Source organism: Hipposideros armiger, unplaced genomic scaffold, assembly GCF_001890085.2.
Source record: "Hipposideros armiger isolate ML-2016 unplaced genomic scaffold, ASM189008v1 scaffold_206, whole genome shotgun sequence".
In the NCBI taxonomy this organism is placed as follows: domain Eukaryota; kingdom Metazoa; phylum Chordata; class Mammalia; order Chiroptera; family Hipposideridae; genus Hipposideros; species Hipposideros armiger.
In genome coordinates this window covers 613,873-628,518 of record NW_017731556.1, presented here as the reverse complement: position 1 = coordinate 628,518, position 14,646 = coordinate 613,873, and the positions used below count along the sequence as shown (strand labels likewise).

Below are 14,646 nucleotides of genomic sequence, written 5' to 3'. Positions count from 1 at the left end.
TTTATATATTTTGGATATTAGCCCCTTATCGGAAGCACTGTTTGCAAATTATCTTCTCCCATTTGGTTGGTTGCCTCTTTATTTTGTCGATGGTTTCTTTTGCTGTGCAGAAGGTTTTTAGTTTGGTATAGTCCCATTCATTTATTTTAGCTTTTACTTCCCTTGCCTTTGAGGATTTGATAAAATCCTCTTTGAACCCAAGGTCCATAAGTTTAGTACCTATGCTTTCTTCTATGCAGTTTCTGCTTTTGATAAACAACAATTATTATGACTCATATTTTAAATAATTGTTATAAACATAGTTTTTTGGTCTGTAATTTCATTCTTTTTATCTCTTTGCTGGATTTTGTTAATGTCTGACAACATATTTGTAGAATATCAAAGACCAACTGGACAAACTCGGAGAGCAGATTGCAGTCATTCATGAAAAACAACCAGATGTTATCCTCGAAGCCTCGGGACCTGAGGCCATTCAGATCAGGGATACACTTTCTCAGCTGAATGCAAAGTGGGACAGAATTAATAGAATGTATAATGATCGTAAAGGGTACGTATAAATTAAATTAATATTTAATTAAAAAAAGGACCATGACAAAGGTCATTACATTAAGATTAATGAGAGTATGTTTAACATCCTTGTAATAGGCCCTGTTTCATCAATGGCAATGAGTGTAGTTAGTTCCTTAAAAGAAAGAAGAAAGAGATCACATACAGATGATCATTTGCAACACAATATCTTAATAATTAAAGGAACACCTTTAATTTTTAATATCTAAATAATGCCTATTTTCTTTAAAAAGCTTAAAAAGGATTTTCATTCATGTTCACTTGGTCTATACACTGGATGATTAATGTGAGTGGAGAACAAAGACAGGTACAGATAATTAGAATCCATGTATAACTCCAAACCCTGTTTAAAAATAACCTTCTGTTTAATAGAATGTTTTTGAGCCTCCTTTTTTCTAGATTTTGATCAGGCCTATTAATAGGTAGAAATAAAAAAATGATAAGATCTTTGCAAGTAGCTGGGTATGTAGTGGAAAGGCAAATAAGACGTGAAATACCCCAATATAAAGTACCACGTAAGAGGAAAGTTAATACAGAAAAACATGTTGGTCATCTTCAGAGACATACACAAAACAACAATGTTCTTCATCTTTTTGTTTGTTTTTTTGTTTTTGTTTTAGCTTACATATTTCATGTGATCAGACTGTCACTGAAAAGATAACTTTTAATGGCTTTTGGTATATTCCTTTGAATATCTCTGTACATTTTGAGAATATCATTTCATGTATATCTTGATGCATACTTCCGACTTTAATTAGACTTAATTATATGAAGACTAGATTGTTGAAAAATTATATTTTAAGGCTCTGGATTGCATCATAAAATTGATTATTATACCCTTGACAGCGCATATCAGTATGCGTGGAAATTTCCTTCTTCTTGAACCCTTGTTAACATTGACAGGTTCATTTTTTTTCAAGACCTTTGCCAATTGTATAATGATGGATTACATATAAATTTTATTTTCATTTTTTTTATTATCAGTGAGATTTCAATATTCTTACATAAGGTTATTGGCCCCAGTGTTATTTCTTCTGTAGATTGTTAGGTCCTGTTCTTTGCTCTCTTTTCCATTATGGCATAACTATTTACTTATTAGTTTGCAAAAGCTTTTTTCTACATTAGGGATATTAACCATTCATTGTTTTTTTTTTAAAGGTTTTACTGGGGAATAGGGGTAGGGGAACATTGTTGGGGAATTGGGGAGGGAGACCAGCCAAGTTGTTGTTCTTCTATCTTCGTTGTGGAGGGCGCCAGCCGCCATCTGGCTGCCCATCAGTAGCTCATGGCCTCTAAGCTCATGTGGGAGTCGAACCAGCAGCCTTGTTGTTAAGAGCACATGCTGTATCCACTGAGCCATCCAAGCGGGCAGCTCAGCTCAAGGTGCCGAATTCAGTCTTAGTTGCGGGTGGGCATAGCCCACCATCGAACAGACAATCTTGTTACNGGGGGAAAAAACCCCGAAACAAAACCACATAGCTGACATTGGAAGTTATTCAAACCACAGGTGTTCATTCTGACAGAGGATTTTGAGTTTCTTAGGATCTTAACTATGGCCACAGGATAGCATTTTTTTTTTTAGTATTCTGCTAATTCTACCTCTAGAGAGCTGTGTATTGAAATTATTTAAGAGGAATCATCCTCGTTTTTGAAGGGAGTAAATATTGTCTCTTTCATAGCTTATGAATATACTTAGATTAGTCACAACTTAAGACAAACAAAAATCTTGCTTTAATTTTTGTCTTTCTTAGCCTTGACCTTACCTCCTTATCTCCTGACATATGCTCATTTATTTTTTTCGATAGATCTATGGGAGATTTTTCTTGACATAAAAGAGTAGTACATGAGATGTAGGGATGGAGTGAGAGGAAGTACAAAGAAGCAGAATTATCATTGTCTCCGTAAATAACCTCTGTTAACATTTTGGCATACATGTCTATTTTTACTCATATATATGTGATACTAAAATATCACAAATTTTATATTGTTTTATATATTCTCCTTTGACATGGTTTTTATAGGCGATGGAGTATTCTATTATATCAGTGGGTCTCAACCTTCCTAATGCCGCGACCCCTTAATACAGTTCCTCATGTTGTGGTGACCCCCAACCATAAAATTATTTTCATTGGTACTCTATAAATACTGTAATTTTGCTACTGTTATGAATCGTAATGTAAATATCTGATATGCAGGATGTATTTTCATTGTTACAAATTGAACATAATTAAAGCATAGTGATTAATCACAAAAACAATATGTAATTATATATTGTGAAATGTGTATAATTCATGAAGTGTCGTTGTACCTCCAGTACTGCTGCTTTCAATACAGCAGCTGCTTTCTACAGAGTAGCTGCTCTCTACACATGTGTGGCTGGTCTGCATAAGTACATTATGGCAGCAACCCTGTCACATACACCTGTATTTGTACGGGGTCTATGTGATGGGGTTGGCGCGATGATGTCATCATGCCGGGTANGGGCATCGAACCACTGTTGCTCAGAGCTCAAACTCTTGAGCGAGCTCTTAACCAACTGAGCCACTCGGCTGGCCTTATTCTATTCTTTTCATGAAGCATCAAGGCCATAGTAAATGTCGTGTGCTTTCATGGTTTCAGTTATCAGCCAGAGTCATACCAGGGTGACCACCATGCCCATTTGTCTATACCAGGTCTCTGGGCTGTTTTGCCTATAAAACTTTTCAAGCTTTGTTGGCCAATAGTACAAGTAAGGTAAGTACCATGAAAATAAAACAGATCATCTCTCTTTGAGAACTCCTTTATGCCTACTTTGCAATGGTTCATGGCATTGGCTGTCTTATTTTTCCAAATAAGCAATTTTAGAGCCATGCTAGATAGATAATGGAGCTCCTTGTTCCCTGTCAGAGTTCTTCCCTTTCTTTAAGCCCGTTATTTCTTCCTTCTCATCTTGCATCCTTGGACCCTCGTGGATCTTCTCTCCTAAGAACATCTCGTCAGGAATTGATCCTCTGCATCTTCTTTGGTGGCCCTCACTGCTGTGGGAACAAAGTTCAGACTTCCCATCTTGAGCTTAGAAGCTTTTTAACAGTGTTCTCCAGACGGCCTGAATTTTAATATTTTGTCTATATTGTTCAAAAAAAAGTTTTCTTCATTCATTTCATATAAACTTGATTAAAATTTTCTGGCTTTCTGTACTGTCTCAGTTTCTGATTCTTACTCAGAATTCCATCTTCTCCCAGAATAGTTTTCCTTCTTAATTTCATCAGGCATTCTTTTTTCATCATTTAACAAGTTTTTGAAATTCAGTTTTATCATAAGAAGACTTCACCCATTCATCAAGGTCCAAAGTTGTATGGTAGGGCCTTATTCAACAGTGCATAGTGCTGTGATGGGAGCGATGCAGGAGGCCGTGTTAGGGACCCGGAGTGGGAAACCTTTTTGGAGATTGTGAAGTTAGTCAGGTGAAGGAATAGAGGGACTGCAACATTGCCTAAGGCCAAAGATAAGAGAGAGTGTGATGCTTCTGAGGAATTGGCAATAGTTCAGTAGAGCTTGAACTCATAACAGAGAGATAAAACCAGAAAGGTCTAAAGGGACCATATCAGAAGGGCCTTGTATATCATGCTAAGTAGCTTGTATTTTACTCTGAGAACATCAGGGAGTCATTGCAGTATTTTAACAGGGGGATGCCAGTTTGCTGATTGTAGAATGGATTGGTAGAGGACAAAACTGAGAGCCAGGAGACCCATCTGTGCTTGACACCTGATGGTAACTTGATTAGAAAAGTGGCTGTGAAAGTGGAAACTAGGGGAAAATTTGAGAATTAAATAGTTGAATCAATAACTTATGAGATTGGTGGGGTGTTGGAGTAAGGAAGAAGGAAGAGTAAAAAATGAACCCCGAGTCTTTGGCTTGAGGACCTACGTAGGTGATGGTGTACCCCTGCTAGAGACTGGGAACCTAGGTGGTGAGATGAGTTTGTGGGGGAAGGTAGCAAGGCCAGTTGGAATATTAGAGAAGGCAAATTTACATGTTTTTAGTTCACATCCAAACCAAGGCTGGTGTAAGGCTTGGACTTTGAATCCTTTGACTCTCTGGAAGTCCATAGCCCTTCACATTTCTGTGCTGCCTCAGCTGGCTGGATTCAGAGAGGAGATGATGGCTTTGCAAATTCTACCTGAAAATGGCTCTTCCTTTTTTTTTTTTTTTCCCCCATTTTTACAACTCTTTTCTATTTAATCTATAGCTTTACTGCTTAGATTTACTTGAAATTTATGTTCTGACGATAATGATATTTACTAGGTTTAATGTGAAACTTCTCAAAGTCTTTAGATTTTTGGAGCAGGCTTTCTAGCAACATTTCTATTCATTATTGCAGGATCTCAAAAGTCAAAATTTGTGTTTGTTATTTAATTATTGCACATTTTTACAAACAATAATGAAGATAGTCTTACTATTTTCTCAGTGTTTTGTTTGACGTGCTCTTATATTTCTCATGCCCAGTAGAATGTTGCTTCCCTGTGGGCACTCAACAAATATTAACTGAATTTTCAAAGTAATTTTCATGACAGAAGGAAATATAAACAGTATTTAGGAGTCAGCAATGTTAGGAACCATTTTATTATTTTTTTAAAATAATATTTTTATTATAGAAAGTAAACATTTTATTAATATTATTAAATTTCCAAGATAGCTTCTAAACCTCTCCCAGCACCACTAGTCTAAATAAAGGACAGAAGGAAATTCTTCAGGATCCTAATCCAACAAAGCTTTCTCTTTTTTTTTTTTTTTTTTTAAAGATTTTTATTGGGCAATTAGGGGTTGGGAACAGTGCTGGGGAATTGGGGGAAGGGGAACAGACAAGTTGCTGTCGTTTTGTACTTCAGTCTAGTTGTGGAGGATGTTGCTTCACTGGCCCAAGTTGGCACCACCATTGCACTCTTCCTGGGCGAGGCAGATCAGTCGCCGGCTTCTGGACGGCCGCTCACTGTGGCTGCTGGCCGCTCATGCTGGCTGCTGGCTACACACAGTAGCCCATGGCAACCCACTGTAGCAGGGGCTGCAGCCTACGCCATCGCTGACGACTCTTGGCAACCGAGCTCCAGGTTGAGCTGTTTTTCAGCATCTTAGCTGTAGAGGGCAGTGTCACTGGCCCTCATATGTGGCCCTCTGGCGTCTCAAGCAAACTCTTAACCAATGCGCCACTTGGCTGGCCCAAAGCTTTTTCTTTTTATATTTATTTTGTGTTCCAAATATGACAATTATTGGAGTTTGACTTCATATTATTTCTAAGAGTTATGTTTGAATGGGTCTTGAGAGTATCATGCTAAGTGATATAAATCAGACGGAAAAGGGCAAGCACCATATGTATAAAACAGAAAGCAGTAAATGAAGAAACAAAAACAAACCAATTCATACACAAAGACAATAGTTTGGTGGTCACCAGAAGGGAAGAGTGGTGGGGGGAGGATGAAGAGGGTGAAGGGGGTCAAATTTATGGTGATGGAGGGAAACTCATCCTTGGGTGGTGAATACACATGCAATACACCAGTGATGTGTTACAGAATTGAACACCTGGAAGTTACATAATGTTATTAACCACTGCCACCCCAATACACTTAATAAATAAAAAAAATAAAGGAGTTAGGTTTAATTAGACATCTCAGTAGTCAACTTTGTCTCGTTGCCTAACCTGGGCTTTGCAGGTACTTTCATACTGTGCTATGTTCAGATAACTGGGACACTCCGGATTAGTCATTGCACAGAGTGTGGCAGTCTGCTAGGGCTGCCATAATCAGCTACCACACACAGGATTGCTTAAACAACAGGCATTTATTCTCATTCAGTTCTTGAGGCTGGAAATCCAAGAGCAAGGTGCCAGCAGGGTGAATTTGTGACGAGGCCTCTCACTGGCTTGCAGATGGCTGCCTTCTCCCTGTGTCCTCATATCGCCTTACCTCTGTGCTCACGCAGACACAGAGAAATACAGAGGGTGCCCCCAAAAAATTTATGCACATTTTAAGAAAAGAAAAAATATATTAAAATTGTAATACACAGTGATGCTAACATTCATTTGATTAATGCCATCTTTTGAGCGAACATTCTAAATGCATTGTTACTGTAATTCAGTTCAGCTTCGAAAAGTAGTACATACATAACACGTCTGGTGTCTCTCCCTCTTCTCATTAGGACAATAATCCTGGGGGATTAGGGCCTCACCCTCATGACCTTATTTTAAAAATTATCTCCCTAAAGGCTCTATCTCCAAATACAGTCACTTTGGGGGTTAAGGCTTTCACATATGAATTTGTGGGGGACACATACAATTCAGCCCATCACACAGAGATAATGAAGTGAAAGGAAATTTTGAAGTGTTTTGGCCATTTGGGTTTTGTTCTACCTGGGAACTAAGTGTTCTGAAAGTAAAATATATTTTTTTCCTAAGACAACAGAGTAATGAATCATATTTTACATTTTGCAGAATTTGAAATGTTAAGTATTTAAAGTTGGGTTGGTTAACTGCCTACAGCTAATCAATCTTGATTTTCCAAGCCTGAGAAGGCTGTCTTTTTAGGTAACAAGCTGCCTAGTGTGTGCAGGCATGTACGTGAGAGAGAGGGAGGTGGGACGGGGAGTGTGCTGATTGTTTTACGCTTGGTATGATACATGCTTCTCTAAAAGGAATCATTAACTGTAAACCACTACAAACACTAATCCTGTAGAGCAGTGAGCTGTGAATTCACTCATTTGGCAGGCTCTGTGTTTAAATGAGATTTGAATTTCCTTTTTTGAAAAATTGCTTCTAGACAGCCCTGGAAAGTTTGGAAACCTATTTTACTGTCCTCTAGGTATTTTGACAGGGCTGTGGAAGAATGGAGGCAGTTCCACTGTGACCTTAATGACCTCACCCAGTGGATAACAGAAGCCGAAGAATTACTGGCAGATACGTTTGCTCCAGATGGTGGCCTGGACTTAGAGAAAGCCAGGATACATCAGCAGGTGAGTGCTTTCCATCAGAGGATGGGGATCTGTGGAAAAGGTGGCATATTTATTTAGTATGTGGCATTGAAGACAGATTTCGAAAGCAGGGGCTAAATATATTAATTTTTCAGGGGTATATAGACAATCTGTAATTTTTTGTGTTCAGTTCTAGTGTCTAGTTTCAAAGATATATGGAAAATTGCTTATTTATAATTTTTAATTAGGATTTTAAAGAAACTTAAATTAAAAATACTATTTAGAGGCTAAAACGAAAAAAAATTTATTTTTAAAATTTTGTATTCAGAATAACATTTGTAAAATTTTGTGCCCAAGACTATATGAAGGACAGAAACATGTCAGCATACGTACTTAAACATTTAGGCATGTTATTTTCTCTTTGTAGTATTTTTAATTATCATAAAAGTAAATTATTCTTGAGTTATAACAAGGTAGCTGCTCATGTAAGTCTAATTCAGTCTTGGAAAATATAACATAGTAGCTAAATCAGGTCTTTAAAAATAATGGTTGAAAGTAGAAAAAATTTCAATTTACTATTGTTAAGAAATATTTCCTCTTTTATTAAATTTGAAAATAAATTTAATGTAGAGGTTCATGAAGAGTTAGTGAATGCTTTTATTTTTCTCATATACTTGTTAATGCATTTTTTGAGTTATAGAGAAGTGCTTAAATTTTACTTTATAATACTTTCTTTTAAATCTACTTAAAAATCTATAGCCCAGTGAAGCAATGTTTCGATAAAATGCACACTGAGGCTTACTTATATGTGGTAGGACAGAAGGGTGGATGGGGTTTGTTTTCCTTTTTGTTTCTTTAAAGATTTTCTTGGGGAATTGGGGGAGGGGAACAGTGGTGGGGAATTGGGAATTGAAGAACAAGTTGTTGTTCTTCAGTCTTCATTGTGGAGGGCACCATTCGCCACCTGGCTTCCTGTCAGCAGCTTGTGGCCTCTTAGCTCAAGGTGCTGTGTTCAACCTTAGTTGCGAGTGGGCGTAGCCACCATTGAATAGGCAATCTTGTTGTTGCACCAGCTGAGCCATCCTGCCAGCTGTTGGCAGCTGAGTGACAGCTCAGCTCAGGCGCAGCGTCACTGGCCCATGTGGGAATCGAACCGGTGTCCCTGTTGCTCAGAGCTCGTCCTCTTAAGCCAACACTTAACCAACTGAGCCACTCAGTCAACACTGTTTTTCTTTTTAAGAGATGCTTTCAAGCACATATTCCAAGATAAGAATCTGCTTTATTCAAACATGATTGATGCTTATGCTTCAATGTTGTAAACAGCTGTTATTTAATAGTTTATGCTATTTGTTGTGTTTCACCGTATTTTGACCGATGACATTCATGAGTGTAGGTTAAATTTCAAATTAGATTTTGTTAAGTGTGTTCATTTAAATTTAATTAAATTGTTTTTCAAATGCCTTCTTTCATAAACATAAACTATCTTTCCAGGACTTGGTTCATCTAACCCTTAAATTGACGCCAGGGTACCTGGAGGGGGATGCATTGCCTCAGAACAGTTTAGTTCAGCGGTAGAATTAATCTTAGGTTGTACTCTGTTACAGGAACTCGAAGAGGGAATCAGCAGCCACCAGCCCAGTTTTGCAGCACTAAACAGAACTGGGGACATGATTGTCCAGAAACTCTCCCCCACCGATGGAAGCTTCTTGAAAGACAAGCTAGCAGGTTTGAACGAACGCTGGAGTGCGATCATTGCAGAAGCGAAGGCGCGGCGGCCAAGGTGATTATGCCACAATAATTGAAAGGCACAGGGGTAAAATTATTTGGGGCAGAGTCTTTTTAAGATACACTCAGATGAGTTCAAAATTCTTTTATGGTCTGATATTACAATAAGGACTTGACTGTTATGTAAAGCCTCCACTGTCCGTGTTCTGCATTTTTAGAACACCGTCCTTTATTTTCAGGCTGTCCATAATGTGTCACTTTTCTATGCAGGTATCATATGTGTAAAAAAAATGCCTTATTCCTTTCATTTCTGTTTATGATGATATGGTAACCATGTGGCAGGAACTTGAAGTAGTTGAAAGAACATTCTGGACTTTCAGTCTGAAGACTGGGGTTCAGGGTTAAACCTCTTACTTGCTAATTTCCTGAATGGGCCTTAGGGTCTTCACTAGATCATTCTTAGTGTCAAAAGGTGTGCTGCACCTGGATACAATGTCAATGCTTTGTAGATAATACAGTTTGCCTTCTAGACACTATAATAAATAACGATGTACTATTGTTTGTTTTTATGTCAAATTATGTTACAATGCCTCAGACTTTATTAGGGTGTCTTCTGGTTGTAAACATGTTTACCAGTGAATATAATACTCTATATTATATATATTATTTTACATATTACTATAAATTATTTGACATCATTTTTTTGAGATAGTCAATATTTAATGGATGATTTCTACTTTGCTTAATACAGTCCATCTCATACAAGACCGTTTTGGAGGGATTAATGGTAGTTTTCAGTTAAAAAGTCCCAGATTTTTTTTCCTCCTAATTTTAACTCTATAGATGGTATATTATTTTAATGATAAGCTATTGTTTTGGTAAAGGCTAATCTTTTTCAAGTCCAGTACAGCCATACCTTGGGGATAATGTGGGTTCCATTCCAGACCACTGCAAAAAAAGCGAATATTGTAATAAAGCGAGTCACGCAATTTTTTTGGTTTCCCAGTGCATATAAAAGTTATATTTACACTGTACTGTAGTCTAAGTGTGCAGTACCATTATGTCTAAAAAAACCAACTTATATACTTTAATTAAAAAGTACTTTATTCCCAATCTAAGCCTTCAGTGAGTCATAACCTTTTTGCTGGTGGAGGGTCTTACCTTCAATTTTTAATAAAATGCAATATCTGTGAAACACATTAAAGTGAAGCACAATAAAATGAGGTGTGCCTATATTATAATATAACAAACTATTCAAGTATGAATATTTGACCTTTTGCTGCTTTTTATAAAATAACATCATCTATTGTTTTGTGTTTTGGTGAGAGGCAAGTAATAGTTTGTGTGTTTCGGTTGAGAGATTGCCACAGAGCAGAGACAGCGTTTGGCACCTTGCACGCAGTGCCTCATTTAATCCTCACAGCTACTCTCCGAGGGGACGGTGAGGCCCACTGCACGGCTTTGGAAACTGAGGCTCGGAGAGGAGAGGTTAGGTAACTTGTTCAAGCCCTCACAGAAAGTTAGTGATGGCACTTATGCTTTCAAATACTGTGCTATACAAACTTGGGAAGACCACAGCGCTTTCTGGCCGAGTTTCCTCTTCTGGAAATGAGAATTGTGATATCATCTCACGGGAGTGTCATGAAGATTAAATAAAATGGCATTTGTAAAAAGCATATGCCCCTAACTATTCAGAGTAAGCACTTAAAATATCTAGCTCTTAAAATAGTAAGTGAACCTAGAACTTATTCTCCAAGCATGCTATTGCTGAATTTTGCCAAAGATTGATCGATTGATTTGATCAATAGTTATTGAGTTAGTGTTTAGCACTGGGGATACAAATATAACTAAGGACTAAGAAGAAGAAACTAATTAAAGGAAAAAACGCTGTGGTGTGATTAAAGAGCACATCGTTAAGAAGTTACAGTGTTGTCACAGAGGCAGGGGTGATGGGCCATGGAATTTAGACATCATGCGGGAGGGAGCCTGAAAGTGAGTTTTGAAGCAGTTATAGCCATTTCCCGTACATTCCTTCTAGGGAGGGTCTTCTAGGGAAAAGAAGAACAGGCAAAGGTGGGAGGCATGAAATGGTCTGGCCAGGTAAGAGATCTGCAAAGGTTAGATAGAGAGGAAGTTTCAGGGACCAGGGCAGGATTGGAAGCTGAGGTCCCATAGAGTTTTCTACGCCATGCTAATGCGTTTGCATGGAGAACCCTTCCAGCTTGAAAATGGTCTATCTCCATGTCTTCATAAGGAAAACGATGTGCCTGATGGCATGATATTAGCAATAAATGCAGAAATTCCCGAAAAGATTTTCCAATGGATCTCTGTGGACTGTGGTAATTATTGCTCACAGAACTAAAATGTGAAACCAATACATATTTTACTCTTTTTTTTTTTAGAAGAGAAAAGAATAATGAATCTCTTCTCTGACATCTTACGTTTTAACTAAAGCAATATTTGTGTTCATAAATTTATGTTTAAGTTCACTTCATATTGTCACTTATCATAAATTGGGGCCACCTTGGAACTTTTAAGAGATTATATGTGCGCTGTTATCAAAGTCACAGAGAAAGAGCACAGTTCCATCTGTTTTTGTATTGAGTGCCTGTAGTTAAATACTTCCACAGTTCAGCAACTTAAAGTCTTATCCCTTAATGAATAATTGTTATGTACTGTTTGAACACGAATTTACAACTTGTTTTTCCTCTTAGGGATAACATTTAAAAATGTAGCTATTATTTACCTAGTTTGCAGATGAAAATCTTGTGTGACTCAAATATGTCTTATTGAAATTACTTGATAAGATTAGTTTCCTTCATAGATATATTTTCAAAATACTAGGTCATCATTATGAAACATGGAAAATTTAAATTCCAACATTTTTTTTGGAAACATAAGGTATGTAATAGTATTTTAGGTGCTTTCAAAAGTTATTTTACTTAAATACTCTTCAACACAAAGGGTAAATTATCTGTCTTGGTATTGGTAGTCTTAACAATTAGTAGTATTGCTTGATTTATTTATGTTTTTAATTTTGAAACAGTGTTGTCTTCTCATGGATATTTAAAGATGAAAATTTGTGATATTCTGGTGACTTTCATTAGCTTTTTTAAACATTAAAATACTCTCCTTCAAATATTACTGATTCTTTATTAAATATATGTGTTTATTTATTTATTTATTTTTTAGCTGAGCCATCCTGCCACCTGTTGGCAGCTTAGCAGCTGCTCAGCTCAGGCCGGGACTCAAACCGCTGTTGCTCAGAGCTCAAACTCTTGAGCAAGCTCTTAACCAATTGAGCCACTCAGCCCGCCTTACGTGTTTATTTTGCATTTAATTAAATATATGCCATAAGTTAGGCCTTTTTGTGATTAAAAAGACTAAGTGATAGACATAAAAATGTACATTCTTATTAAGGATGACAATGTAATTCATAAAAATTGTATTCTATTTTTAAATCAATAGCTAGTAGTAGGACCTGTAACAATAATGATACCACCACCAAACTCTAAATAGCTTTCAAACCCTTTCTTAAAAATACATGACCTGGTTTGTCATATGAATTCAAAACTTATCCTCATCTTTTGACAGATGGTTTATACACTTATAAATGTTATTCTTACAATGTTTAAAGATTTAAAGTTTGTTTTTTATATTCACAAGACTATTTGTTTTTCTATATCCTTTAAAACTTTTGCTTTGTATTTTCTAATTCTCTTTTTATAACTTGGCTATATTAATAAATAATACTTATTTTAATGAACTGTCCATTTCATTTTTCTTGTATTTTCTAATACTTGTAAAAATGTTCCATTCCCAGTATCTTGCCCTGTTCTTGTTCTTTATTTCTTATGAATAAAGCAGGATAATACTTGCCACCAATGTGAATAATATGTTACATAATGATGTCTCCAAGGAATATGCAGAGAATTATGTGTTTTTCCTTATTATTTTAGATAGACATTTTTTCATGTTATTTAAAGTCCATTATGTTGTACAATGGTATCTAGCTTTCAAAAACATCTCTTCTATTAAATTTATATATAATTTTTCATAATGAGAGAAGATAACATTCTTTAGTTTCAATCTTTTTGAATTTAATGTAGGAAAAATTCTTCTTACATTATCTGATATAGTCTTTGGTATTGCAGAATGTATACATTACTATTAACACATTTAAATACATGTTAAAATAATTATTAGGAGTTATTTCTTTTGTGATGTATTTAATCTGGATATGCAAAGCAAATATATAATGTTCTACTTAACTGAATAATTTTTCTCAGCATTTTTAAATAATATATTTTTTTAGGCTAAAAGGAGAAAGTAAGCAGGTGATGGAATATAGAAAAAGACTAGATGAGATTATCTGTTGGTTAACCAAGGCTGAGAATGCTGTGCTAAAGAGGTCCACCCCTGAGCTGGAAGAAAACCTGCAAGAATTAACAGTAAGTGGTTTGTCTCTGTATTTGCCAGCGCTTTTAAGTGCATGAACATTTGCATGAAAAATAAGATAAACTATTAGAAGAAGAAGAGGGGAAGAAACTGTGTGTACTTTGTGGCATATGTGGTGACTTTAAAGAGGAATATCTTTTTTTTTTAAAGCAAGTATAGTTTTGTTCATGCAGAGGTGAGGCTTCACTCATAAAGATGATACGTCATGTGGTTTTAGTATTAGACCAAAAGTTTTTAGGATATTTTAAACTGACTTCATCATTTTAGAATATAATATTGCTGTGAAGTACAGTTTTTGCTTTTAGGTTTAGAAGATAATTACTGATTACTATCTGTGAAATTGAATTTCATAGAAATTCAAGAGAACTCTTAAGTGATGTGAGAGTAACCCAGCACAGGTTACTCTAGGCTTATATGAAGTATTAATGAAATGTATTAATGAAATTTTTTTGTTGTTCTGCAACCAACAAGAATTATTTATAGTTGTATATGTATACTATATATAAAAATACCTATTAATATATAGATATGTAAACATACCCAAATATCCATACATTTTTATATTTATAAATTATATATTTTATGTGTTAAGAATTAAAATACTTGTTGCAGAACAATAAGCATAGTGACCTCATATTTTTATTTAAAAAAATAAATTGTGTGTGCATATACACACAGGTATGCATCAAAGTATGCCTAGAATGATACCCACTCATTTGATAAGAGATTTTGTCAAAAGGAGTATGATTGGGCGTTTTGATAAACTGTTAGTAATGATGAAAAATATTATGGGGTAAACAATGATTGTTTTTTTCAAAATGCCTAGCTATTAGATATTTCGAAGTATCTAATAAACTTGCCCCTGTTTTAACGAAAAATGTCATTAGTACCTGGAACTTCCCTTTAGTAAACAATTTGGAGTCGGTCACAAAGCGTGGGGCAGCATTAGGGTAGGTA

General features: G+C 36.0%; 1 protein-coding gene across 1 annotated transcript in view; it reads left to right on the top strand.

Moving 5' to 3' along the window:
• Positions 1–14,646, top strand: part of UTRN (utrophin) — a 498,335-nt gene that overhangs the window by 197,699 nt on the left and 285,990 nt on the right. The window contains exons 40-43 of the mRNA XM_019653741.1: positions 375–547; positions 7,398–7,548; positions 9,111–9,286; positions 13,547–13,682. Of these exons, the coding sequence (XP_019509286.1) occupies positions 375–547; positions 7,398–7,548; positions 9,111–9,286; positions 13,547–13,682 (636 nt within the window). The remainder of the gene's footprint in view (positions 1–374; positions 548–7,397; positions 7,549–9,110; positions 9,287–13,546; positions 13,683–14,646) is intronic.